Source organism: Epinephelus lanceolatus, chromosome 5 (genome assembly GCF_041903045.1).
Source record: "Epinephelus lanceolatus isolate andai-2023 chromosome 5, ASM4190304v1, whole genome shotgun sequence".
Classification (NCBI taxonomy): domain Eukaryota; kingdom Metazoa; phylum Chordata; class Actinopteri; order Perciformes; family Serranidae; genus Epinephelus; species Epinephelus lanceolatus.
Window position 1 is genome coordinate 19,712,889 of NC_135738.1, and position 27,660 is coordinate 19,740,548.

Here is a 27,660-nt window from a genome sequence, read left to right on the forward strand (position 1 = left end):
GGAAAAAAAATCATCAATCCACACTAAAAAGTAAGCACTTATCCTTTATATCATGGCCCAGTTTTCCATGTAGGCCTGTTTAATCTGTTGACACGTTTTTAAGATCTCGCGTTAATTAACAAACACAAAATGAAAGGGACCAAAGAGGCACCTCTTTGCAGTGAGCAATCGCGCCCTCTACTGGCACATGAAAACACAGGTGGAGGCTAATTATTATTACACACAAGTGCAGCACATAAGACTTGCGCAAAATAAGAAAAAAACCCTCTCAGCTCTTTGTTCTACAAATATCTCCACAGTCAGTGAGGGGACACACACATGCAGCCTGTCAACAACAGTCTGAGTCTCACATCAGTAAATCACGAGGCTATCAGAAGGTAATATGATCAGTCTCTCTTTGATGGCATGGGCGGATCTGCGCGTTCATGGCTCCAGGGTCACTCCTTCTCCAGCCAGCTGTGCATGAAGAGTCCCTCCTGACTGCTGCAGCAGCTGACCGACCATAAACCCTCCAAGTGACAAAATTTGGGCAGCGATGACAATTTCAACAGCTTTAATTAGAGGGCTTGACAGCGGGTTTTAACAGATGCAGGGTCCACTGGGCATGCTCCATGTGATCTGAGAGGAGAGCTGGGCACGGTGTGAATAACAGGCAGTTTGGGCGTTTTTTTGAGAGGAGGTTTGTCACCCTCTCATCTCTCATTTTTCTATTTTGCTTCACCACACAGCACAGAAATAAGAGCATTTTGTGGGTGTTTCTCCTTCTGAGCAATGCGTGAAGGAAAGTTCCCATGCAGGAGAGTATCTCTGCGCTGAGACAAAGAGCTGGTGTACAGCGGCGGTGTGTCGTTACACGCAGAGAGGGAGCGGGCTGAGCGTCGGTGTGAAGGAGGTGAGTCTGTAGGCAGCAACAGAGGAGGGACTGAAAACAGCGCCGAGTCTCCATCAGGAGCTGCCGGACAGGCGCTGTCCGCTCAGCACCACCGCAGTCACCTTGCTGTGAAAGTCATAAACCTGCTCAGGACTGATCCGATCAATCACCGCAACTTGGGGAGTCCAATGAGCTGGATTTGCTCTCCTGGCGGGGGGGAAATTTGTCAGCGTTTGTGTTTTTATCTCGACATCTTGGATTTACAGACGATGTGACGTCCATTCTTAATGTGATGCCATTGGCTGCAATCATTTTGGATTTCGATTCTATACCCTCCAGTGAGTCTGGCAGCTATAAGCGTTTATGATCCTCCAGTTGCATGACAGGTGCTCGTAGGAAACGCAGGGTTTATTTAGAGTGAATGTAGCCTGATGCGTGTCCAACAGCCCCGATTTCTTTCATAGTTGGTGAGAGACGACAGGTTGTTTTGCGCGCTGCTGCCTTTATGTAATTGTTTGCTTCAGTGTGATCAGTGCTGTGCATGGTTGCACAGGGGCGCCTAGACTTACCTTTGCGATGAAGGGAACTTATTGGAGAAATGCCTAAGGGACGCAATGGGCCTGAGCGACGACAAGGATCGCATTGTGATAAACGTGGGAGGGATCAGACATCAGACATACCGCAGCACCCTGCGCACTCTACCTGGCACCCGTTTGTCCTGGTTGGCCGAGCCTGATGCACCCAACCACTTTGACTATGATGCCAAGATCGAGGAATTTTTCTTCGACCGCCACCCTGGCGTGTTTGCACATATCCTTAATTACTACAGGACAGGTAAACTGCACTGCCCGGCTGATGTCTGCGGGCCCCTCTATGAGGAGGAACTGGCCTTCTGGGGCATTGATGAGACAGACGTGGAGCCATGCTGCTGGATGACCTATCGCCAGCACCGGGAGGCAGAGGAGGCCCTTGATAGTTTCGGCGGGGGGGGCCTGTTAGACCTGGGGAGCGATGATGCGGAGCCAGAGCTGGAGCATACTGCCGAGGATGATGTGGATGAAATGACAAGGAGGCTGGCGCAGGCAGACACTCATGATGCCAGGAGTGGAAGCCTGTGGAGCCGATGGCAGAAACATGTTTGGGCTCTGTTTGAGGACCCTTACTCCTCTAAATATGCAAGGGTGAGTTGCTTTTAAGTCTGAGATGTTTGTTCTCCTTAGTGAACTTAAGATCTGAAAACCACATCAGGAGTTATCACAGGCATATCCTGACTTAAAACAACACACAAAATGTTCAACAGCTGCATGCAGGAGCTCAGTTGTGAATGTGTTTGTCCCTTGGTGGTGAAACAAAGATTTATGGCCATGGGAGATTTAAAGAGGCTTTTGATGACCTTGAAATTGCCCTCCCAGGGGTCTCCACAGCAGGGATGTGACTGTCCAGAGAAGGAGGGGTGGAAAAATCAGCCAAAGACCTCATCTGTCAAAATCATTTACATGCAAATCATCACTCCCACCCTCCTCTATCTGGCAGGAGAAGATAAAGAGTGATTGTGGCTCTCGCTGGTCTTTGGATTGATATTTCCAGGGCACAAGAATCCCTGAGCAGCCTGGCTCTGAGTTTAAATAGGTCAGATGCACATTAGGAAAGCAGATCTTTGGCACCACCAGAACTTTAGTGGCAGACTTCCAGACAAAAAATTGGGTTGCTGTTTGAGGTGACATTTTTGGTCATCGTTATGGGCACTTTTCCATCTGGGCGTAAAGCCTCTTGATGGTGACAATGAAATGACATTACACCTTGTGATTTTTTTTGGACCACTGTCCCCTGCAAAGACTGCTGTGCTGCCCGCTGGTTTAACAGCTGTAGCACTGATTGGTCTAATTAGTTACCAGGCCCCATCCAGCAAGTGTAAACTGTATTGACATGTTCTCACTCTTACAGCAAGCATTAGTGGGAATGCTTTAACCAACACACACACAGACTTCTTTCAGATTTCACTTTCTGCACGTAGGGATATTTCCCAAAGCACAGAAATCCTTAGATGTGACCCACATTTAACAGTGAGCAAGACAAAGCAGAGCAAAGATTGACAGAACTCCACCAAGACTGGCAAGAAGATTAATTAGAAGAGATCCTCAGAGTTAATTACAGACTCTATTCACAGTGGATACATCAGTGGAAAACCCTTGTCACTGCGTATCACAGTAGGCCTGGGGTGCACCAGTAACAGTGAGAATCAGCCAATAAGGAACAAACAATCTTCGCCTGTCGCCCTCCCTTTCAGGCCACACTGTTCCCTAACTGCCACAAAGACACAATTTACTGTACGAAGCGGCAAGATCAGAGGCAGCGTTTGTTTAACCGTTTGAGGGGTGGGATGTTCAGAGGGCTGAGCGAGGCAGTGTGTCAGGAGGCATGAAAGTATAACAATGAGGCTTTATCACACTGAAGCGTGCTGGCAGTGATGGTGATGTTTATTTTACAGTTCTCTTGCTCACTGTTGTACACAGGCTGACAAAATGACAAGAGCACTGCAAATTAGAATTATTTTCATTATTGAGATATCGGATTATAATTTTTTAGTTCAAGTTCAAGTTCACTTTTATTTATATAGCACGTTTAAAAGACCTGTCACGGTCAGCCAAAGTGCTTGCTTTTGGATTAACTAAATAATCACGACTTTCTAAAGCCCATGTTGACATATTCAAACACCTTGTTTTGTCTGTCAACAAATCCAAAAACCAAAGAGATGCAGTCTGCAATCATAGAAAACTAAAAAACCCACAGTAATAACTCCATAAAAAATGACCCAAACTGTTTTTGCTGATTAATTTTCTGTTCAAGTAAGTGACTCATTATTTCAGCTCTACTGTCAGTGAACCTAAAATATTAAACATTTGTTCATACTGCATAATTGAGGTGTTGCAGCCCAGTCAACAGAACAAATCATTGGCATTATACGCTTGTGCAAAGCACGGATATGTTACATTTATACAGTTCATACATGTCACATCAATATTTCTAAAGTGACGTAGTTCAGATTACATGTGTATGAGCTGAGTTTCTCATCAGAAAAGGGATGGTGGATGGCGTGACACCTAGGTGAGACGGCTGCCTAGCAGCAAACAGCAGCAGACACTGTTAAAGACCAACAAATAACAAAAGTGGGTATTTTAATGACAACTTGGGACGTTTCCAGCCATATTTGAAATGACAATAGCAGGTATTTTTTAACGAGACATTTCCAGCAGTGTTTGTAGTGACAACAGCAAGTAATTTTATCCGAGGTTGGGACATTTCCAGCTGTGTTTGTAACGAAAAAAGAGTATTATTTAATGAGAGATTGTGACATGTCAAACCCTGTTTGCTGTTTGTGCCGATAAAAGCGGGACATCTCAAAAGCGTTTTTTTTTTTTTTTTTTTTTTTTTTGGGGGGGGGGGAGTGGACCCGCTGTGGCAAAGATATTGCCATTGTACATGGGGTGTCTGCTCTACCCACTGAACTACTGGGTGACCCAAAAATGGGTATTTTGATCAGCAGTCGGGACATTTCCAGCCATGTTTGTAGTGACAAAAGCTGATATTTTTCAACAAGAGGTCGGGACATGTCCAGCTGTGTTTGTAGCAACCAAACCCGGTATTTTAAGTCCAAACACGATGTTTTCCTAACCCTAACCAAGTAGTTTTTGTGCCTAAACCTAACCACATATTAACCACATCGCTGTCACAACATAACATTTTAACGCAAAGAAACACAACATTTCATATCCACTACACACGAAACATACAAATTTTACTTATCTAAAGTTTGCAGAAATGGACAATGCCAACACTCGGGTTAGGTGTTGACAGCTGACTCACAGATGCCCCCAGTGGTGTGTTATCTGTCTTAGGTAATTTCACTAAACTAATTCAGGAATACGCAACATATAAATTTAGATACAGGCAGACATGATGCTCCGAAACAATCAGCAATTAATTAAATCAGAACACATTTGCTGACAATCAGTCTGCGTCTCTTGGGACCCATAATGGTCCGGGGTCCCAGCCCCAGTTGTCCACTTTGCCCAGTTGGTAATTCAGCCTCTGCTGTTTATTCCAATCTGTTGTTATTTAAGGTCGTAGTTTTCAATGTGGTTGAATTGGATTGTATTATATTCTAGGTTGTACTTGTTATTTTGTACAGTACATACTGTAGAGGGGGTGGACAAAACAACAATATTATGCAATCCAATACAACAGCACCACATACACTGTGCTAATGCCTCAAAAACTGACACACAATCTCTCTCACAGTGTACCAACAAAGATGAGCATTATTAGCCTCCCAAAGGTACTTATTGTAGTAATTTTGAGTGTGACTGCATTAATATATCAAGTGTTCTTTTAGTCTTCACTCTATTAGTATTTTAAATATGGACATTGTTTTTATTTTAAAAATAATTTTAAAGAACACAAAGCTATTCACATGCCAGGTTAAAGTCTTAAAATTCAAATGCCATCTTAACCTTCATCATCTTCATAATCTGGTGTGTGTCCTCTTTGCGCAGAGTGAGTTGTCTCTCCGAACAAAGAGGACAGCCCTGCTGACAGCAAGAAGGTTGCCGTGCCGAAGTCTCTGCTAACGCACAGGTTCCCTCCGGACCGCTATAAAAACATAGATGGGAAACAGACATTCATAAGCAACAGTGATTTCCTCAGCACAATGCAATGAATTGCCAGTGATGAGATGCTGTGATGAGGGCCTGTTTTCCATCTTGTGCTGCGTGACAAACTGTGAATGGACCTGACTGACTAAGACGCAGTGTTTCCTTTGCTCAGTGGAATATATGTAAGACGCCCTCGTGCCCAGACATGCCCCACTCCAACTAACCTCCTGGCAGCTACTTAACAACGCTGTGCATTAGTTTAAGCAGCACTACAGAGACTCACTTACTCTTATAAAGACATCGTCATGCATGAACAAACTGCTATTGATCCAATTTTTGTGATTCATAGGATGATTAAGTAGCTATCCACTCTAACTGTCTGAATCTTTGTCCAGCAACTCTGATCTATTGACCTCCAATTCCCATTTAAGATACGGCAGTTTTTCCACTCCAGCTACAGCGTGTATACTCTAAACCAGTATAGCATGATCAGAGCAGGATAACATGAGGACAGCGTTGCAATCAATACCCAGGAGAGAATACTGTATCTGTTCCACCCATGTCGTATGCATCAGGAATATCAGAACCTAAATGTGAAGAAATCTGATCCTCTAATCAATATAGAATGAAGGCTAAAGTACACATTCACCATTAAGGGAAATATAGGTTCCTCATATAAGTCTGTCATCAGCTCAGCGAGCCTCTCAGCTCACTACGATTCCCAAGAGTTGATCATCTGGATAGTATGACCTTGTGTAGGGAAGACCTACTGTACCGTAGTGATAGTGCTGAAGGGAAGAGCCCCCGCTAATTTTAGTCATGTGGGTTAATGTCCCATCTCCTGCTGCTGCTGCTGGCTCTTAGTAATTCTAATGTAGCATGCCCTTGAAAATGCCATGACCTTGAGATACAGTGGAGGGGGGCAGAAGCGAGAGCGGCACGCTTGCATTGATTGTCCCTTTTACTGTGACACTTCTGAATCAAGACACATAGAGTGCAGGGAGAGGGAGGGGGGGAGCGAGAGAGTGTGTCAATGCCACTGTCACTGTCAAACCAGACGGCATTGTCTCTGATAATAGATTGAATTGCATTGTGACATGCTAAGAATGGCTGCTGGGCGTTGAGCTTGATTACATTGCATGAATTACTGTGCTTCTCTTTGTCCTTCTTCCCCCCTCCTCTCTCCCCTCTATTTCTTGTGCTGCACCCTGAATACATTTCCTGCCCAGTGGGTGGCTCTGGCCTCGCTGTTCTTTATTCTGGTGTCCATCACCACCTTCTGTCTGGAGACCCACGAGGCCTTCAACCCCATCATCAACCGTACTGAGGTGGAGGTGGTGGACAACATCACAGTGGAGCACACCTACCAGGAGACTGAGACTGCGCTCTACCTCACCTACATCGAAGGCGTTTGCGTGGTGTGGTTCACTTTTGAATTTCTAATGCGAATAACTTTCTGCCCGAATAAATGTGACTTCATTCGGAATGCCCTGAACATCATCGACTTTGTGGCCATCCTGCCCTTCTACCTAGAGGTCGGCCTAAGCGGGCTCTCCTCCAAGGCAGCTAAGGACGTGCTGGGCTTCCTGAGAGTCGTCCGCTTTGTGCGGATCCTGCGTATCTTCAAGCTGACGCGTCACTTTGTGGGACTGAGGGTGCTGGGTCACACGTTGAGGGCCAGCACCAACGAGTTCCTGCTCCTCATCATCTTCCTTGCCCTCGGTGTCCTCATCTTTGCTACTATGATCTACTACGCTGAACGGATTGGAGCTAACCCCAATGACCCTCGAGCCAGCGAGCACACACACTTCAAGAACATCCCGATTGGATTCTGGTGGGCTGTGGTGACCATGACGACCCTTGGCTATGGAGACATGTACCCGCAGACGACCTCCGGTATGCTGGTCGGAGCCCTGTGCGCTCTGGCAGGTGTGCTGACCATCGCCATGCCCGTCCCTGTGATTGTCAACAACTTTGGAATGTATTACTCTCTGGCCATGGCGAAACAGAAACTACCAAAGAAAAAGAACAGGCATATCCCTCGGGCACCCCAACCAGGTTCTCCAAACTTCTGTAAGTCAAGCATCAGCTCCCAACAGCCGAGCCCCATCCCCAATGACGACGTTTTCGAGATAAAGTTTCAAGGTAAGGAACAAAGATGATGTGTTCTCTGATATACTGTCGTCTCATCACTTCTCTGTCCTCCTGAAGCAGCCACATCGCTACTCAGCGGTTTCATTGTTTGTCTGTTCCCACACTTCAATCAGCTGATGATTCAGGCATGAGATTAAACAAATGAGTTTCCCGCCGAAAACAATCAATAAAATATGTGATGAAGAGCATCTTCTGCTCTGGATAGGAGAATAGAGAGATTGAGGCAGACCGTGAGTAATCTTGATATTGATTTTGCACTTCTTAATGCAGCGGTTCACTCCTCCTCTCTCTTAAGACTAACTGAGAGCCTGTAATCACCATGTATTCCTGATGTTAAAGGTATACTATGCAGGATTGTCCATTAATGTCTGTAAACAGGCTCACCAGCAAAAGTAACAGTAAAGGGCAGCCACAGATTCATTTGTTTGGTGTTTTGCCTCACTTTTTTCTGTTTTTTCAGCACTGTATCTCTTGGATGCCTGCTGCTTTAGGTCTGGAACCTGGTCTCTACCTTTTCACAAAGCCCCAACCTCACCTGAGCGCTGTGGGGGAAAACACTCATGAATGTCCTTAACATTTCTAGTGGCTCATAAGTGATGATTGTTTTTAAGGAAAATCCTGCATAGTATATCTTAAACAACATATAAATAGATGCTGGGCTCAGCTGATTTTCTCCTGAGTTCCTCTGGTGGCATTAATGCAAAGATAATCTGATGTTTGATACAGTTTGTGCTCAATAACATACAGAACAGAGTGCAAAGCAAACATTAGACAGCAGTGATACACTCAGTATTATTATACGAGGTAATCCCTGTGTGTATCCAGGTGGTAGAACGTGAAAACTGAAGATATATTAAAAAATGTGGTGCTTAATTCTGGAAAAAAAAAGAAAAAAAAACCTGCCTATATGAAAGGCAAGGCAAATTTATTTACACAGCACATTTCATACCCAAAGGCAACTCAATGTGCTTTACAGATTACACAGGTAAAAACACAAACAGTCAAAAGCACATAGAATAAAAACAATAAAGGATAACAGAAAAAAGCACACGGAGTAAAACAATAAAAACAACAGAAAAGAAGAACTTTACCCACAAAATGACCATTTGAATGTCAGTTAGTCATGTGGTGCTACCTTGAATTCGTGAAGAAAACTATTTTTATCAAATGCTTCCACAGAAAATGGCAAACATATTGATTTATTGAATGATTGGGGACCATGTTTAACAACAGCAAAACTACACTAAAACACCTGCTTACTGTCTCTCACACAGTTTGTGCAGATCTCATTTATCCAGTTGTACGCTCAGTACTTACCAAACACGCTGTTTCACTATTAAACTTAACAAATTAAAACTGAAATGAAAGTGAAACTTGACTGTGCTCTATTTAAACCAAGCAGCAACTTGCAGGACTGAAAAATGAGGCCAACATGCAAATGCCAAAAACTGATGATGCTTGTTAGTAACAGTTATTACTGATTGATAGCTGATGCAAGATGGATTGGGAGGCTACTGCAAAACAGTATAGTCTCCAACTAAATCTCAGCCTAGATCAATCTGTTGAATATTTACCAAGTGGCAACCTCTAGGGCTGAGAAGTGAAGCCACAATGGAGGTGCCAAAAACTGCAGTTCTTTGAACAGCTGCTTGAGGCTGGTTCCAGGCGCCAGTCAATCCCCAAAGACACTCATGTTACAATGCCAGAATTTACAGTAGAAATAAACATGTTTACAGCCTGCTACAAAAACAGATTCGGTGTCTATGTTTAATTTCGACATTCATGACAACTGTGTGGAGGGTGAATTTTTATATAATGCAGCCATTTTTCATGTAGGCCTACATGTATGCATAATTAAGGGCAGGCCGCTTTGAGTGACAGGCTGTCTGGCAACAGTGTTGTTGGCTTCTCAGTCAGATCCACCCCTCGCTCCTCCACAGAGCCAGCCTCTCACCCACATATGGTGACCTCTGGCTTCAAAAATCCAAGATGGCGATGGCCACAATGCCAGACTTGAGGCTTCAAACCAATGTGTGACATCACGATAGCTATGTCAGTTATTTTTTACAGTCTATGCTTTAAAGCCAGACTCTGATACTCATGGTTTTTAGTGAAGATATATGTGTTATGGAAATACCGAGCACACAACTGGAGAAATGAGACTTGGATTATTCTGTAGAAGTTGTGTAACTGTTTGTAAAAGAATGTTTTGATATAGTTTTACTGTTGTTAAACAAGGTCCCTAGTCAATAAATCAATACATTCGCTGTTTACAGATTTTTCTCCATGAATTTTTGGTAACACAGCATAATTAATTCATAAACAGATGGTCATTTGTGGGTAAAGTATTCCTTTAAAATTAATTCAAACAATGGTGCTTGGATTTGAAAGTGGTCAGCAGTGTTTCAGGTTTCAGCATCTGGCAATTTGTTCCACATTTAAGTTGCACAGAAGCCACTTCATTGCGTTTGAACCTCGTTTCCTTTGTTTGTTTTTTCTTTTCTTCATTGTTTTCTCCCAAGATTCCAAGCTAAACGGTGAGGCAGCTAATGCAGCGCTGGCCAACGAAGATTGCCCTCATATAGACCAGGCCATATCTCCGGAGGAAATCTTCAGCCCCAGCGACAGAGAGCGGCCCTGCTTCCTGGTCACCACTGCTGAACGCCCCAACCACACAGGGGGCAGAGTGAGGAGGGGTACGTACAGTAACAGCCAATCACAGGCCCCTGTAAGACACTGACACCCTGTAGACCGTAGACAGGACACGCTCCTTTTTTCCTTCTCTTTGCTGAGTGTTACGCCTCAGTGTTTCCACAGGCACACACACACACACACATACACACACATACACACACAAACACAACAACAAACCTCTTATTACACACTTTCACAGCAGCTGCTTCTCCTCAATCATCCCTTTTGGAATTGTAAATATATTTCAAGTCACACAAACATCTGTTAAGGCCAAGCACAATCACCACAAATGTCAATAATTGTCCACATCTACATAATATATTTTTTGATACCATGCATAATGTAATACCCCTATTTATTTACCAGTAAGAAAGCTATTTTCGATATGATCTAGAATGTGTTGTCTTACATGCCTAAGAAAGTATTTATGTGCTATGTGTGTACCATGTATGTATATGTGTTTTAATGATAAATACCATGCAGGATCCTGATTTATGAGTACATTGCTCTTGACCATAATGGTGCATGAAGTGTCTTGCTGATGGGTGCTATCAGTATGGTGAAGGAGCACAACACAAATGGAGGAAGGCTAAATATTATTATTAATGTTATTTAGAGCCAAATTATAATTTACTGATTTTTACACTTTAATACCAGGGTTAAAGCCTTTGTGTTTATTTAGTATTTATCCACCAAACATTCCTCTAAGTAAGTCACGTCGGTCTGTGAGTGCAGCCAGCACACTACCAGTAAATGGCCTACAGTATGAAATTCAACCTGTAGCTGAAAACACATTCCCTGCCTGAGGTGCCTACCTTTTCAAGTCTTTTATAGTGTTATACTCCAAACCATTCCAGTACCACCCGGTGCATGCTGTTGTACTCCTGATGCACTCAATGCATGGAGAATAATAATCTGTCTCAAGTCTGTGTTGACCTGTTTCTTTGGAGACAAAAACAAGAAAGCAACAGGTGTAGTATTACCAGTGAGGAAAACAGCCAAAAACAGTCTTGTCATGGATTCAGTGCTGCAGTGTACTCAGAACGTTCTCTGTTTTTCAACTGAAGGTTATGAAAAGCCTTGGAGCCTTAACAGCATGTCTGGCATGAGCGGGGATGCCTCTGGAGTGTCCTCAGTGTCCGCCCTGCCCTGCAGCCCACCTTGTCTAATGCAGCACTCACATTCTCCCATCCCATCCATTATGTAGCATGGTTGAGTAGCAGACACAATGCCATTGGAAGGCCAGTCCACACTCCTCCTTCTTATCTTACCTGTCAAATTTTGCTTTTACACTTGCCTTCACTCTTGCTTTTTTTGGTTTTCTTTCATTTTTCTTTCATTATTTTTCTGGAAAACTGTATCTTAACTGTGTCTAATACTCAAGCTTACCCAAGTGTTCTCCTTGGGTGTGTCATCATATCCTAGACTAGACAACATTGGCACATGCCACTCTGCATGGGTCACCTCAGTTGCAGACAAAGCACTGTTCAGGCTAAACCCACTCTTTCCCTGTGTTTACATCATTGCCTGTTGCTCTGTTGCTTTTGATCTCGCATACTCTTCTGCCAGTAACTTTTATCTCATCTGCTTTTTACAATTTTGTGAAAGAAACTTTCATAAGATGTAACCCCTGCTAATAATATGCTGGACATTAACAATACGTGGCTCTGAAACATATCCAAAAGGTACCATTGCCAGCTGTTAAGGGAACTCCTTTTAAGTGCTTTGTACGTTGCAAAGTAGAGACGTTATCATTCTGAAAGTGCAATCCAGACGAGGCTCAATGTTACCTGAGTGGCCATTAAAAAAAAAAAAAAAAAAAAATGAACGCGATGTTCATGATGTCCAATGCAATATGGAGATGATGACAATTCCTATGATACTAGTGATGAATACATTTTAATGTCAACAGAACTAAAACTGTTTTGTTCATTTGCATGAACTGCATGAGAAATTATGTTCAACAAGAAGCTAACTGTATCGCAGTACCTGTAAGAAAAAAAAGTTTTTTCTTTCAAAAGCTTCTAAAGCTTTGTCATTTTTATGCATTTTGAGACAGCTTTACAAGAGACTCAGTCATAGCAGAGGTTTTTATGTAGCCGCCATTCTTTGCCTTTCCCCAAATTCATATACTTATTTTCTTGTATTCATTTGACTGGGGCCAAATAGCGATTTGACTTGAACGATCTGTCATAAAGCCAACTAATGCTGTTATGAGCATAAATAGTTTTTATACAAATATATTTACTGGTAGTTCTAGTTTTTCAACAGTATCCGTAGTCTGCAGCAACTTCTATTTCTGCTGCTGTGCCTAAATTAAGGCGAGACTCATGAATTATAAAACAAAGGTGCCTTCATACCTGGCGAGGCAAAGTAAAAGCGAGTAATAAATTGACATGATATTACATAAGTGCTCCCAGTGTAGCATCAATACACTTTATAACATGCTCATAACAGTGTAACGAAAGCTTTATTTTATACGGTGCATCTTGTACCTTTTTGCACCACCCTTGTACCCTTAGTCACAGTAAATTGGTTACTATTGTTACACCATCCAACACACACTAGGATTTAAGGATTTAATAGCGGTAAAAATAACAGCTGAAAACACTGACTTTACAGTCCCCATCTCAAGAATTTTTGTATGATAAAGCACAAATTATTAAAGGGGACCAGGCAACTCTACAGAGCCAAAATATATCGAGTTACCAGAGATGTCAGGATGACTTCGGCAGCATGTATGTCTATTGATTTAAAACATCGATACTGTTACTGTTACATGTATTGATGCTGTCCCAATAATTATGCACAATTCTTTCAGGGCACTTTAACAAATTTTATGTTGACCAATCAGAAATGTCAATTTCTAGAGGAAGATATAAGTATAGCAAGTCATCTAAGTTTTGTTTTTATTCTGAATGAGCAGAGTTTTACATTTCGAGTCATGTCTCTTGTGGTAATTTATGGACGTTATATATTTAAGAAAAAAAAAACCTTGTGAAGATTTGATGTGAAGAGATGCAGGTGAATTATATGCTCATGCAATTCAAGTGAAAAAAAAAAAGTACAATACGACACAGCATGGGATGTGGGTCTACTTGGGGAAAGGTAAATGCATGTATTTTCCATTTATGCAACAGAAAAGTATTCAAATAAAAATATGTAAATATAAGTCCTTGCATGAAATAAATTTTATACACAACGAGCGTTTAGACTCCGTTTTTATTCAACAGCACATGCATACATACATCTTTCCTTTCCCACTAGCTCACAGCTAGTGCTTTGAACCGCTGTTTGACCCTCCGTTTACCCGGTCAAAGAGAGCCTTAAAAAAACCCGAGGTGACTGTGAGAGCATGACGCAAAGTATACAAACGCATGACAATGACCGAACTACTGTACATCAACCTGTAAAACGCAGCATGACTGGGCATGTTTATTAACCGACTCAAGAATCTAACCTCTGCACACAGACAGTACATCGTTGTCTGATGCCTTGGCTAAGCATGGGAAACACATGGTAAACCTGTCGTTTACCATGACGAACTAATGGAGCACATTTTCTTTACTCTCCAAGCTAGTGTCATGTCTCATCCGTTGCAGAGATATCCATCATCGCCATCATTTCCACCATTCCACATAATTTGTGTAATAATTTATTTTTGTTATTGTTTTTTTATATGTTTATAGAGACCCAGCGACAGCACCGGAGCAGACAACCAACAGAGTCAGTTTGTGTTATGAACCATGGTGTCCCAACCACTATGTGTATGACCCATAATGGCCCATCACCCACCTGATAGTGCTGTAGCATTGTTGTGTGTATTACTTAGTCTTTTTAAATGGGTGTGACAGTGACAACCTGTACATCACAAACTCAGCATAGATGTAGCACTGAGGAAGTTTTGTTGTCAAGCCTTATGTAGGTCAGTATCTGTGACTGGTTACTGTGTTGTAATTTGTGTGCCTATTTTTGGTGTGTGCCAGTGCTGTAAATACGCTTTTTTTGTGTGCTGAAGTTGTGTGTACCCAATGTTTTTTGAGTGATCATCAAATATCTGTGTGCTTCTTCTGTTGAAAGAAAAAAAAATGTTGCTCCAATTTTAATCACCCTGGCAAAAAAAGAAAAAAGAAAAAACGACAACAAAAAAACAGAAACAATGTCACGTGTCATGTCAGCCAGACTAAACAGTTTGAAAGAAATCGTTTAAACTTTGCACTGTCATCGTCACATCTTTGTAGACTTTTGCACTGTTTTGCACCAGTGAATTTTTAACATTCCTTTGATATGTTTTCAGGCATCAAAGAGATAACATCCACAAAAAAAAGTGTCATACTGAAAAAACAAAACCAAAAAAAAAAAAAAAAAACACCACTCCTACCTTGAATTTATGAGGCATTAAAAATGGCAAAGTCTGCTGCTGAGAATTGGTAAATAATTGTTTGGTTTATCAAAACTTGAAGAGGGATATTCACAAAGGGAAAACAGATATTCAACATGAATTAAATGTTGATATATCGTCATACGTAGCTATGCTTTGATAAACAAAGACAGCTTATGTATAAAATACATTGACTCATATCACAGCTCAAACAGTCATACTTATTCTGTAGTGTCTTTTAATTGACAATCATGTAGAATTGAATTATGATTCTTTTTCTGCACATATGCAAATTGGCGTGTTTGTTAATATGTAATACTAACCAATGCCAAACATTACACACATCACACTGGACAAGTGCCTCTGTTATGCAAATTCTTCTTATCATTCAGGAGTATAGCTTAACCGACATGATAAATTATTTGCACATTTTATTTCACATTAGTCATCAGTCACCAGCCGTTTAAAGCAAGCACCAGTTCAGTATTCAATAAGCACACAGATACAATAAGGACCCCCATAGGGATCAGCTTCTAAAGGCAAGTAATGAGCATACCTAATTAAAAACAGAGAGGAGAGCTACTGGATGCAAAGTACTGCTTCACTGTTGGTGTGGAAAAGTTAGTGGAAAGGGACCAACTTTTTAACAAACAACTGCAAACACACTGCCAACAACCTACTGAGAACTGTATGCAGTCAGGTACAGCAGAACTGAATCTGCCAACAGAGCTGAGCACAAACATGGGGGACAGTGTGCTGGTCATTGGCCGACACGGAATAAAAACAGCAGCTGTTACAAAACGAGACAAAAAACAACTACGAGGCAACTAAAGGTGCCATTTAGTGAGACTTCAGTGTGTGTGTTTTGAACACCGTGCATTTTGTGGTTAGTTATCTCAATAAGGTGTTCAGTGATCATTTTGATTGGTTTGTTGTTTAGGGATTTTTTGTCTTTTTTGACCAATACAGTTCAGGCTTGTACAATAAATAGTGATAAATAAAAAAAACACAGAAATGATCTTTTTTCAACGAGTGTTGATTTATTTTTTCAAACTAATCCAGGTATAAGCACATTAATTTAACTTTTACTAATGCATAATTTCAGTGACACAAATGGGTTTTTATTTAAATTGCATAAATCATAAAGACAAAATAAAAACATTTAAATAAAAAAAAGTGAACAAATTGCATCAATGAGCCATGCTGAGTTTTGCCATTGCCCTTGACCACAACACTGTCTTCAGACCTGCATTTGGTCACCGGTGCTGCACTGCGGCCGCCCACAGCTTATAAATATGTAGGTTGGGTCAAATGCAGGGGGCGAATTTCCCCCAAGAGGGATTAATGAAGTATACAGCATGAAAGAGGTGCAAATGAGACAAACAGAACGCTGACGAATATGACACAGACTGCCAAGAATATAAATAAGTGATGGACAGTTGCCAAAGAAAAAATACTGTACTCTTATGTGTAAGTGGTAAATCATGAGATGACCAAGTATGAAGTGCAGAGATTGATTGTCTCCTGACACCCAAGATCACAGCAATAAACCTGCTGACATGGGAAGATGGAGCTATAGCACCAGTCTAACCTATCCCTCACATGATCCATAGCGGCTACAATCAGGGAGACAAACATGGCAGGTAGACCAGGAGCCATAGGCATGGCCATGTCCTGCAAAGCCATCGGCTCCCAGTCACGTCCATGAAAGTGATGGGCTGGTAAGAGAAATGATGGCCTCTGTCCACATGTAACGTAACTCAGCCTGTGTCCAAACACATAACAGTATTTATGACGAGTGCAGTTTAAAGCCTGATCTTTTTAAAGTGGCCTATTACAAGGTGAAAGTTACTTTATATTCAGAGGCACTTAGAATAATCATAAACACCACTTAGTCAGTCAGAGATATGTTAATTCACAAAATCATTCTGTGTGTCTTGTCTCCGACCCCTTCGTGCTGAATAAATGCTCCTGCTCCGATGATACTGAGTCGTTGCAGAGTTTGAGTCTTGAGTCAGCGGTCGCAGCGCACACTGCCATAGAGTGTCCGGCTCCGCAGCCAATGAGAAGAGGTCTGAGACCCGAAACGAGCTGCGGCTGAAAAACGTCGCTCTGTGAACCGTCTCCACACATCCCATGTTCGTTCCAGCCCCAGGAGAGGAGACAACCCCCTGAAAAGGAGGAGAGGGGTTATGGGTCAGTGGAGCTGACAGGAGAGAGGGACGGGGTTGCAGCACTGTACCATGTAGGCTAAAATTAGTAGCCTGAAGAAAAAAAAGCCTGGGTGCAAAAAAACAGAAGGCATGCGATCACACACACACACACACACACACACACACCCACACACACACACACACACACACTCACGCACACACACGCACACACACACTCTCTCTCTCTCTTTCTGTCCCCAATGCTGACACTCAGCCAGCAATAAAGCCTCCCTGCTCTTCACAGCTGGTGAGCTTGTTGGTGGGTGTGGTCAGGTCTGCATCACCGAGGAGACACGTGCCATGGCAACACAGTTACCTAATAGGCTCCATTGCCATGGCAACAGAAGCGAGCTTGCTTTCTCAAGGGTAACACATCTTCAAGCTTTCCCCATCCTGCAGTTGTGTGTCTTTCATGCAATCTTTTCATTCCTTTCATCGAGGGGTTTCTTTGTTTCCTTTCAGCTCGTCTCTGCAAATCCGTGGCATCAAAGATTTGGATTCGCCAAGTGACACATATGCTTTCGCCAGTTAATAGAGTGGATATCGTGCCAGCAACTTATGCCAGTGTGACACTGTGCCAGATACGGCTTACACGTAACAAACACACATGTTGCTCGGTCCTTAAGATTCTGCATGCGTCTATAACTGCATGAGTCTCCATGTTTGATTAAGGTTATTCAGTAAACATCCTAGTTCTCGTTTATGAGTGAGCTTAATGTGTTGACATGTTTAGTTCATTGGGGAAAAAAAGCCTTGTTTTGGTGCTGTGCTCGATTCATGGACTCACTGACTGGAGTACAGCACATCAGTGTTTCCATGGCAACAAAGTGCCTGCACAATATTCTGCACAACAAAGGGATAAAAAAAATCAAGACACTCAAGCCAAAAGCCATTTCCTTGTAAACAAATCCCGTCATTTGGTTTCTGCATTCGACAGTTTAAAATCTCACACTTAATTAACAAAACCACAGTGTGCAATCTGCAGAACTTACATCACACTATACCAGCGAGATAAAACAGGACCTGATCCAAGGTGTTTGTCCTTATACCTTCCTGTTAAGTTCAAAATGTTCACATTAACAAAAATCTTTCCTCAGATTGGATGAGCTGTGCCCACAGCGTCTTTGGCCTGTCTCCCACGTCTGACCACGACGATGATTTTCATACATGAGGAGCACTTCCTCAGGTGCAAATGGGCAAAGGCTGAGCAGGCAACAGATATCATGAGCAGCATGCAATGCTTTCCGTTCCTTTCCGCCTGACCTACTTCAGCACCAGAAATAGCAGCACTCAGGTCTCTGCTTCCAATCCTGTTTTGCTATTTCATTGCTCCTGCCGCCGCGCTCCAGACAGGAGGAGGAGAAAGAGGAGAGCATGGCAGAGGAGCTGAGGAGCCAGGTGCAGGAGGTTCACATGAGCACGCCATTTACTGGCTCTGCTTTCTCATCACATCACTGAACTTCTGGAAGCACAGAGCAGTGCTTTGTGAGAACAGCCATTATGATGGACACTCAGCGTTAACAGTTTCCTAATTATAATGGCATTTCCAGTTAACTGCTCAAATTGGTCAGAACATTAAAAGTGGATGGCCATTTGCTTGTAGAAATACCAGCGATGTCCAGCATTTCCTCTCTAATGGAACCATGTGCTTGTGTTATACTCTTCATCTGCGGTATCTATATTCATGCCGATGTATAAAAGTGGGTCACTGTTCAAAATTTAATGCAAAAGATTTTACTTCCAAAATGTTTTCTGCAGCTAGGAGACTTTTGGCAAGCCTCGGAAGAATAGAAGCACATTTATTATCTTTGGAAATCTGATGAGGAACCACAAACACATGACCACATATGTCTGTTTGTTTAGTATTATTCAAGGGATGTGTGTAACTGCGTTGCCTATATTCTGTTCTTATGTGGACAAAGGGGAGACTGCTCTGCAAACACTGGAACTGGAAAAACATGCCTGTAAATGTGTGCGGTTAATTCAGCTCTTTTGCAGGCCTGTTCGGGTAATTGCCTCTTTCAATGATACCCATCTATCCATGCTGTAATTACTTCCTGATGCAAAGGCCACAGAGCAATGAGCTGACCTCAGAAATCCTCTGCAGCATTACCAGAAGGATTAATATTTCACACTCATGTTAAACTGTAATGTATTAGATAGTTCCCTTTCTCATTCCTTGATTCAATGTGTATTCCCTATTCTTTTATTTAGTAAGAGCCAGAGTCATGTCAGGCCAAAAGTGGAGTCTCTTGTTTCAGGCACTTTGCACCTACTGAAACCATTACTGTTAAGTTCAAACTATTTCTGCTACCGTTCTTCTTTGATGTATCTTCCAGTGCAGTTGTGCATTATGTTAGATGTTTATGCTTATCTTTTTGCAGCAACATTGCAGAGTTCTGATATAGTTTTTGAAAATAACAGAAGCCAAAAAAAATTACACTCACCTACGATGGCAAGGTTATGCTCAGATCCGCATGCAATCTGTAGAGAAGAAGAGAGAGAAGTGTTTATAATGTGTGTTGAAAGCAGGAAGCCAATTTTAAGACTATAATATGCACAATTTGTTATGCCAACATGGATACTGAGACACCTTGTAACCAAATCTTCTCTGAAAGTGAAATAAAAGTCCATGTGTCAAGATGTAGTCATCCAGCGTTTATTCAAAACTGCATACACAAGTGCACTAAACGCAAATAACATTAGTGATGATTTCGCCCGTAGATGCATTAGACGCTCCACTATAAAGCCCTCGTTCCACAGTGCATCATCAGAGAGTAGAGCAGAAAAACTGCAGAAATGCCAGCTCATTCATAAAAGCTTAAACACACTGCTGCTGGTCTATCTGTAGGAGCAACTGTCTCAGGACAGCCGTGCCTGCCTTTGATGACCGAAGCCTTTTACCAATTCATGGCCTTTTTCCCCCGCAGTCTTCCTCCTTCATGACTGCTACAAGAATTGAGCGAAGAAATTTAAATTCTTACCCTGAAATATACAAACGTCAACACGAGTAAAGGCTTTCTTATATTTGCAATAAAAGTCATTGAATTGTGTTGCTAATAAAGTTTGACCTACCCTGATAAAGCACACAGCTGTGGCAAGCCATGAATAGAAACGCACCCTGACACCTGAACCACTGACAGGTTATAATTTGTTACTCCAGTAATGTTCATAGGCCTCATAAAAATGTGACACTTTAATAAATATTGACTCTTAAGGGGTGTGCAGACAGTGTTAGGAGGAGCCAACATGGTAGGGTGGGCTGAGAGATTAATAATTCCAGCAGCTAATCCATCTTGCCTTTAGCTTCACACACACACAAGGTGACTACGCCTTGATAGACGCGAGTGCTGCAGCAATGATCATGTGTGCAGTGGGAGAGTGATCCAGAGCTTGCCCTTGCCCGTCCCTGACATTCACTTTATTGGCAACGATCTCCTACAATACTGCTGCCATTTAGACCTCAGGTTAACTGCTGCAATCCCTGGACGCTCACAAATAATTGCCCTTATGGGAGAAGAGACCTCTGGCATCACTAAACGTAAGTGGTCCTCTGGCAGTATGTGTGCGCTCTACACGGAAGATATAGTGATGCAAATCATTAAGAAGCTTCTCTTAGAGGGCTTGGCTCTCACTCAGTCACACTGTGTTTCACCTCACACTGAGAAACCCTCAGCGACCTGTTTGGTTTGTGGTTGTCTGCTGCCCCCTGCTTGACTACACAGACATGTTCTGCTAAAACAGGACAACAACGGCCACAGCAGCAGGAATCAATAGAGTAGGTCTTTAAACTTTATCTAAAATGCAGAGTTACATGACTTTAGACTTTGATAAATCTGACGACTTTAGATTTAACTTTAACTTTAGATTAAAAAAAGACTTTCAACTCAACTTGGATTTAAACACCAATGACTTGTGGCTTCACTTGAAAATGAGCCTTTTGACTTGGAAATACTTGATACTTCCCCCCAAGCCCAAAATTTGACAGTATGTTATTTAAAACTATCCAAAAAAAACCAATTAATTTCCCCTCATTTCCTGAACAAATTAACGTTGACCTTAATTTCCTTTAGACATAATACATGACACAACATACATATAATTTTGAACGAAGACTAGTCTTAAAGAAAATGTCTTACAAATTTGGGAAGGGAAAGTTGTAGATATTTTTCTAATATGACTTGAGTTAAAGGTCCAGTGTTACAATTTAGGGGGATATTCTTGCTGAAACTGAATAAAATATAGTAAGTATGTTTTCTTTAGTGTATTATAATCTGAAAATAGGAATCATTGTGTTTGCGTTACTTTAGAATGAGCCACTTATATCTACATAGGGAGCAGGCCCTCGTCCACGGCGATTCAATTCCATGTTGCACTGCCATGTTTCTACAGTAGCCCAAGGCAGACAAACCAAATACTGACCCTAGAAAGGGGCATTTTTCGTTTTGCATCGGCTACTGTAGAAAGCAACCACTCTGCTAAGGATAGCGTCCCAAAAACATTTATTTTATTTTATTCTTTATGTGAAACTGCTTTATTCAGTGTTTTTATTGGTTTAAATCACAAGGTTCTTGATGAAGAATGCATTATGACTAATTTTTGACTCAAAATCTAAAGTTTAGGACTTGGGGTTTGACTCAGGTCTTGAGTGCAAAGACTTCAGACTTACTTGTGACTTGCAAAACAATGACTTGATCCGACCTCTGCTAAAATGCATTATATGTATAAATGTTTATCAGATGCTTTCTGTGTTTTTCAGTCTGTAGAGGTGGCAAACACTGATAAGTCTTACCTGTGTCGCGCCACGGAGGACTTTAACTTCTGCAGGGCAACAAGCTGGCTGGTTTCCACCTTCTGCTGAAGGACCTGTTGACTGCCCCTCTGAGTTCTGACTGGTTGATGTTTGTCGGCCCAGCTGTCCATAATCTTCTCTGCCCCATGTCAACACTCTCCCACTCTCTGGAATGAATGATGACCTTGTTGGCAACTGTCCTTTAAATCCTGTGAAAACCAGTGAGCGTCCAAGAACTAATATGTGTAATTATGTTTCACCTGTTTGAGCAACAGTGTGTGTCCAGCCGCTCCACACGTGGACAACTTTCTCTCCACCCAGCAGTGAGCGCTTTACAAGAGTGGGAGAGGACAGGAAGGGCTCTGTGGCGGTCAGCTGGCCATGCTTGTTGCTTCCCCACAGAAACAAATCGCCGTCTCCTGCACACATGACAGAAGAGACATTATTCTTCATTCAGCAGAGGCAGCAGCAGAAAGGCAGAGCAGTAATTGAGTGTTGCTGGTCAACTAATTACAGGACAGAGGGGAGGCCACAACTCGCCAGTACGACCTGAAAATGTAAATGCTCCCTCTGAGACAGAGCAGTACAAAATGTTTTACATGACTGCTTTTAAATTATAGCCTGTCTTATGTCTGTGAGCAGAAAACCCATTTCCATCTAAACTTGAACTGTCTGTTCGAAAGAAGGTTCCAGCTTTGGAAGCCACTTCCTATTGTAGCTGGTGCAAATATCTTGGTGGAATGCATACATCCAAAATCACGACACAAAATCAAGCTTTTTCTTTTCACCTCTGGCTGTTAAATTAAGTAAATCTGCTGTCTTGTTTGTTGGCGGTGTTAACAATCTTCTGCAAGTTTGGAGCCTACAAACATTCCAACATGTCCATATTGCAATTTTGGAGGCTCGTATGAATGTTTTTCTTAGTCGGAGACACATATTTGTGCTACATAAACCAAATTAGACATCAACACAGCATTGAGATGGTCATATATGCTAGTGTCACACCTGTGAGGCACCCACAGTGTGCTGAGCCTGCAGTCACCATTAGTGCTGTCTTCTGATCCAGACCTGCAACACAGGCACAAGTATCTGGTCACATTCATCAATCATCACTGGCACTGTAAATCACAGAGTGCTTAAAGACTTTCTTTTCTGTAACTACTTCTGTTTCACTTAGCCTACCTGGTACCAAAGAGGGCACTGTAGAGTTGAGGTGTGCAGGAACAGGGTGTGGACTGAGTGCTCTCTTAGCGTGACTGGAAAGACCACTTCCCCACTGATATACACAGCCTGAGTCTGAGAGCAGAACAGCACATTAGGATTTGTGCATTGACTGCTGAATGAAAACACACTGATGATGTTTTTGGTGCAAACTTACCAGTCACAGCCAGTGAATGTCTGAGTCCTGCTGCTACATTCACCACTGACTCCTTCAGACTCTGAGAACAAACAGCACAGTGACATCTGCTTTAAAGAATCAAACTGATCATGAGGTGAAGCTGGTTTGTAGCAGTTTTGATCACCCAGGATTGAGTTGATAAAGATATGGCAAACATTAAAGAGGCTGTATTATGATCCTGGAAGTAAGTTAAATACACACCGCCCATGTGCTCACCTCAACAACCAGCAGATCTGCAGAGTGTTTGATTGTTTGTCCAACACCTAGTTGTCCAAATGAATTGGAGCCACATGCCAGTACTCGACCACAGTCTGTCAGTGTGACATAAAAAGAAAAGAAAGATCTCTAAAATAAAGCTCACTGAAATATATTCAATATTTGGCTGGGTGGAAGGCAGCTTCAGGCTTCATCTGTCATTCCCATTGTTAACATTACTGTGCTATGAATTCTGGGTAACTCCCTCAAAGTCTGCAAGACTGCACGCTTACAGAAGGGGCAAAAACAGTCTGCATGAGAGCCCTCCAGTTGCTGCTGGTTTTAGGACAGGCATGATCACTGAGAATGTGAATCTAAGGCTGCATTTTCATTATGTGTCATCAGAAAATGAAACACAGTTGTAGGATTGCAATATTCAAATCAAATCAAATTTATTAATATAGCACATTTTAAAACAAAAAAACATCCCCCTATCCTATTTACTACTGTATCTCTGCCTAAAAGGAACACTGGGGTATATGCTTAACAGTCTCTCATGAAACTGTCCTAATCCTTCCGAATCTCATGCACATTTATAACAGAGCACCACACCCTGGTGTAAAATGGTTCTCACCAGTGAGAAGAAGAGTAAAGTCCCAACCACAGGCGACTTTAGTGACTCTCTGACTCAGGATGGGGCAGAGTTGAAAAGTTGAGATGTCTGCATTGTGACCAAGTCCCAGCTGGCCTCTGTGATTCTCTCCGCACACAAACACATCTCCATGCCCTGTCCAACACAAAACACAACACAAACATTTGGAAAGCATCAACTGAGTTGGCTTTTCATGTACAAAACATTTAAATTAGATAGTTACTGGAAGCTTGGGAGAAGAGGAAAAAATAACAAAAAGAGACACAACTACACACTGACTCCAACCCATTAATGTATTTAAACAGACACTGAATTAAAAAGTTTTTTTCCTAGTCGCTTTGCACCTTCATGTGATGTGCATATAATTACACTCCTTCTAAGATGAGGAGGGAGAAAAAGATCAAATTTAGTAAAGGCAGTTTCCATCTTGTACTATTTGCTGCACAATCTATTTGTAAATTGTGTGGATGTGAATGTTAAGTTTTTCTTTTGGCTGCTTAGATTTTTCTCAATAATCTTGCTGTATATTTTTGATGTCTGGTACACAGTGGTGTTTTATAATTCTGTGTGGCACTGGATAAATGTTTGGCAAATACAAATGAACAAATAACTCTCTTCAGCCTTCAGCTCCCCTTCTTGTATTCATTCTCTGGTCTATGTGAATTATGTGCTTCAGTTTTGTGTCTTGTGAGTTTGTATGGCCTGTCCTCTCTCTCCAGGTAAGAGGGACAAGCTTCTTGACATCTTCCTGGATGCATCTTTTTCTATGTGTAATTTTGTCATGGACTGTCTATTTAGTGACTGTATTATGTTGGTGTATTCTGTACCAGGCCCACCATCAGGGGGGTCAAAGGGTACACATGACCCCAGACCAAGGCCAAGGGAGGCCCATTTAAAGGTCTATGGTTGGCCCTTAATGGGATAAAGTACAACAACTTACTTACTGACTTAAATCACTGACAATACAAGTTATATGTATTTACATGAAAAATAACTGTAATATATAATTAAAACACATTTGGACGTGCCATCTGACACTCCCATCCCCTGCAGGTATTGTCAAATAGGGCAGTCCATCTGACATAGGTCAGGCGGGCGATGTGTAGAACTAACAAGTGTTGCTATAATGTAAACCTGTGAGGTGGGTTTGCTAAGTCAGAATGCTCCAGTGTTGTGCTAAATTTTGGTGAGGGAAAAAGGAGTATTGCCAGTTTTAGAAATGGTGTATTTAAATGTTTCTGCATACTGTGGTCCCTAAAGAGGCTTTAAGTTTCATAAAATAGGTATGACTGGAAAACTGAGAGTTGACAGTCAAATCGTCCTTTTGGTTTTTAAAGCTCTTAATGACATCGCCCCTTCCTATATAATAGATTCCCTATCACCTTATGTCTCTCCATAAACCCTGAGATCCTCCACAGCTGCGTTCTATCTGTTCCTAATGTCAGTACAAAAACCTTTGAGGATGTTTCTTTAAGCTACTATGCCCCAAAAATATGGAACACCCTGCCTTTAAATATTAGACTTGCTAGCTCAGAGGACAATTGTAAATGACGACTCATCTTTTTAATATAACATATAGCCTTTTTTAATGCTTGATAATTATTGGTTGATAAATTTATTTATTCTTTTCTTTTCTCCTTGAATTAGTGTTGTATAATTGTATGGTTTTATTTCTCTATTTTGCTGAATTGTAAAGTACTTTGTGCTGCATTTTGAGCATGAAAGGTGCTATATAAATAAAGTTCATTCATTCATTCATATACTCTTTATGCTATTTTAATTCTGCACACAATATAACCAATATTCAATAAAAGTAGCCCTCAAAATTGAATCAATAAGTGAAGAAAAAACAAATATTTGTTCACTCCTGATTTGATCTTATGATTTAACACATTGCAGTGATTTCCTCAGTCAATGTTTGATTTGACTTTTCTCTAACCAGTCACTGGAGGACATTTTTTCAAAATAAATAAGAGAACAAGGTCTTAACAGTAGATAAAAGTACAACTAGATACAAAATACATGTGGAAATATGTCCACACAGATCCCTCCCAAATTTCCCTTCCTGAGGTTTCTTGGATTTTTGGGGTGGAGGGAGTTTGTAATTATCCAAAGGGAGGATGCTGAATTTCAGCAGAGACTGATTTGTGTTGTCAATAAATTTGACTTTACCTAACTAAATACAGCCATTAACCTTTTACTGATTTGGCCCACCAGGGGCGCCACATGATCACAGCTTGTTCAGGCTTGGTTCACATTTCTGAACACCTCTCTTCAGCCTCGTGTTTGAAAGGAAAAGGAGCGAACGGTAACCCACCGGTGATAACCACAGAGTGACCCCCGCCGCCGCACACAGCCCGGGCAGTCTTGTCTTGCAGGGCGGTGTTGTCAGTGAGCCGGTGCTCCGACAGGTCCTCCACATGTCCCTGTCCCAGCTGGCCGTAGCTGTTGGCTCCCTGACACGACATCACCCACGTTAATACTGAACAGCACTAACGTTAACATTTATGAGGTAACCGTTGCTTAGTGATACTTGTATGTTGGAGCTAGTTCGCTAACTGTTAAGCTAACGTTAGCAAAAGTGCTAAGCTAACGTCAACATCGAAGTGTCACTCTGCTGCCGGTGAGTGTTTGAGTTAATTAAACTACACAGTTAGATATACACAACTTTAACACATTAACGGTGAAAATAACGAACTTACCCAAGAGTGTAAACAAAACTCCTCCCGCGAGCTCGTTTCTCTGGTTTCCATGAGTAACGTTGCATCATAATTTGCGACACTGTCGTGAAGCCTGCTGCCAACAGGTGTTTGACTGTTGTGGTGAAGAATGGAGTTTCATGACATTTTGTGAGCAGAAAATGAATGTATTATTTATTAATGTTATACTTTAACCGATAACGTCAAGGTGAATTTATGTAGTTCATTTTTATTATATTACCGAAAGTTGCCAGTTTAGTACAGTCACTTATTTTCACCTACTGTTTCTGGTATTTAGCCTTTGTAGTCTAATCTCAATGACATAAATGAGGTTGACAAAATATTAGAGCGTCTCACAGTTCAGCAACACCCTAAACAACCTCTAAAATGACCATCATGTATAAGAAACACCTCTCTGGCTGTTTTTAGAGCAGTTTTAAGGGAGAAAGGTGCTTTCTAGAAGTGTTTTTATATAAGGTAAGTTCCTAAATAGACATTTGATGTGGTTTTCACTGATATTCACACATTCAGTACATTGTTTTACCCTCTTTTTCTTATATTGTCTGGACAAAGCCTCAAAAAACGTAAAATGTTTATTTTTTTGTGATACTGTTAACCACTGTTAATTGTGACTCAGTGAGGCTTCATGATATGGCCCCATTGTGTTTTCCAGCTAATACCTGCCAGTTCTTGTCATCTAGAGCATCCTTTTTCAAGAAAATATTCATATGAATATAGAAAACAACAAAAAACTTTTATTCAAGTGTGTTGAAACTTCTATAACTCAATGACAGAAGCACAGTGATTCTGACTGCTGAGGAAACAACCTCAAAGTATTAGCTTTTGAGTGAGACCATGAATGTGCGTACTGAAATGGAACAAGAACTGCTTTATTTATTGTATTTTATTTTTTCTTTTAATTTGCTTGGATAGGCGTTTTAGATTAATTTAGGTGAAT

The 27,660-nt window shown here is 41.6% G+C and overlaps 2 protein-coding genes across 5 annotated transcripts; one reads left to right on the plus strand and one right to left on the minus strand.

The window, feature by feature from the left end:
- Positions 1-228: 228 nt before the first annotated feature.
- Positions 229-19,606, plus strand: kcnc1b (potassium voltage-gated channel, Shaw-related subfamily, member 1b). Of its 4 annotated transcripts, none has more exons than XM_078167840.1 (4): positions 246-2,052; positions 6,753-7,668; positions 10,200-10,373; positions 18,063-19,606. In XM_078167840.1, exons 1-4 carry the CDS (start codon positions 1,486-1,488, stop codon positions 18,134-18,136), a joined length of 1,731 nt encoding a protein of 576 aa, XP_078023966.1. In that variant the 5' UTR covers positions 246-1,485; the 3' UTR covers positions 18,137-19,606. The 4 variants fall into 4 exon arrangements, with proteins under 4 accessions (XP_033490189.1, XP_078023966.1, XP_033490188.1 ...); XM_033634297.2 differs by lacking the exon at positions 18,063-19,606 and adding an exon at positions 14,061-15,768 and having other exon boundaries at positions 249-2,052; XM_033634296.2 differs by lacking the exon at positions 18,063-19,606 and adding an exon at positions 11,439-13,575 and having other exon boundaries at positions 249-2,052.
- Positions 13,085-26,795, minus strand: sergef (secretion regulating guanine nucleotide exchange factor). The gene is made up of 11 exons (XM_033635566.2): positions 26,706-26,795; positions 26,321-26,459; positions 23,986-24,138; positions 23,373-23,467; positions 23,136-23,196; positions 22,940-23,053; positions 22,763-22,825; positions 22,018-22,176; positions 21,758-21,924; positions 19,413-19,449; positions 13,085-16,923 (listed from the first exon to the last, which is right to left on the minus strand). Exons 1-11 carry the CDS (start codon positions 26,754-26,756, stop codon positions 16,676-16,678), a joined length of 1,287 nt encoding a protein of 428 aa, XP_033491457.2. The 5' UTR covers positions 26,757-26,795; the 3' UTR covers positions 13,085-16,675.
- Between the last annotated feature and the right edge of the window lie 865 nt (positions 26,796-27,660).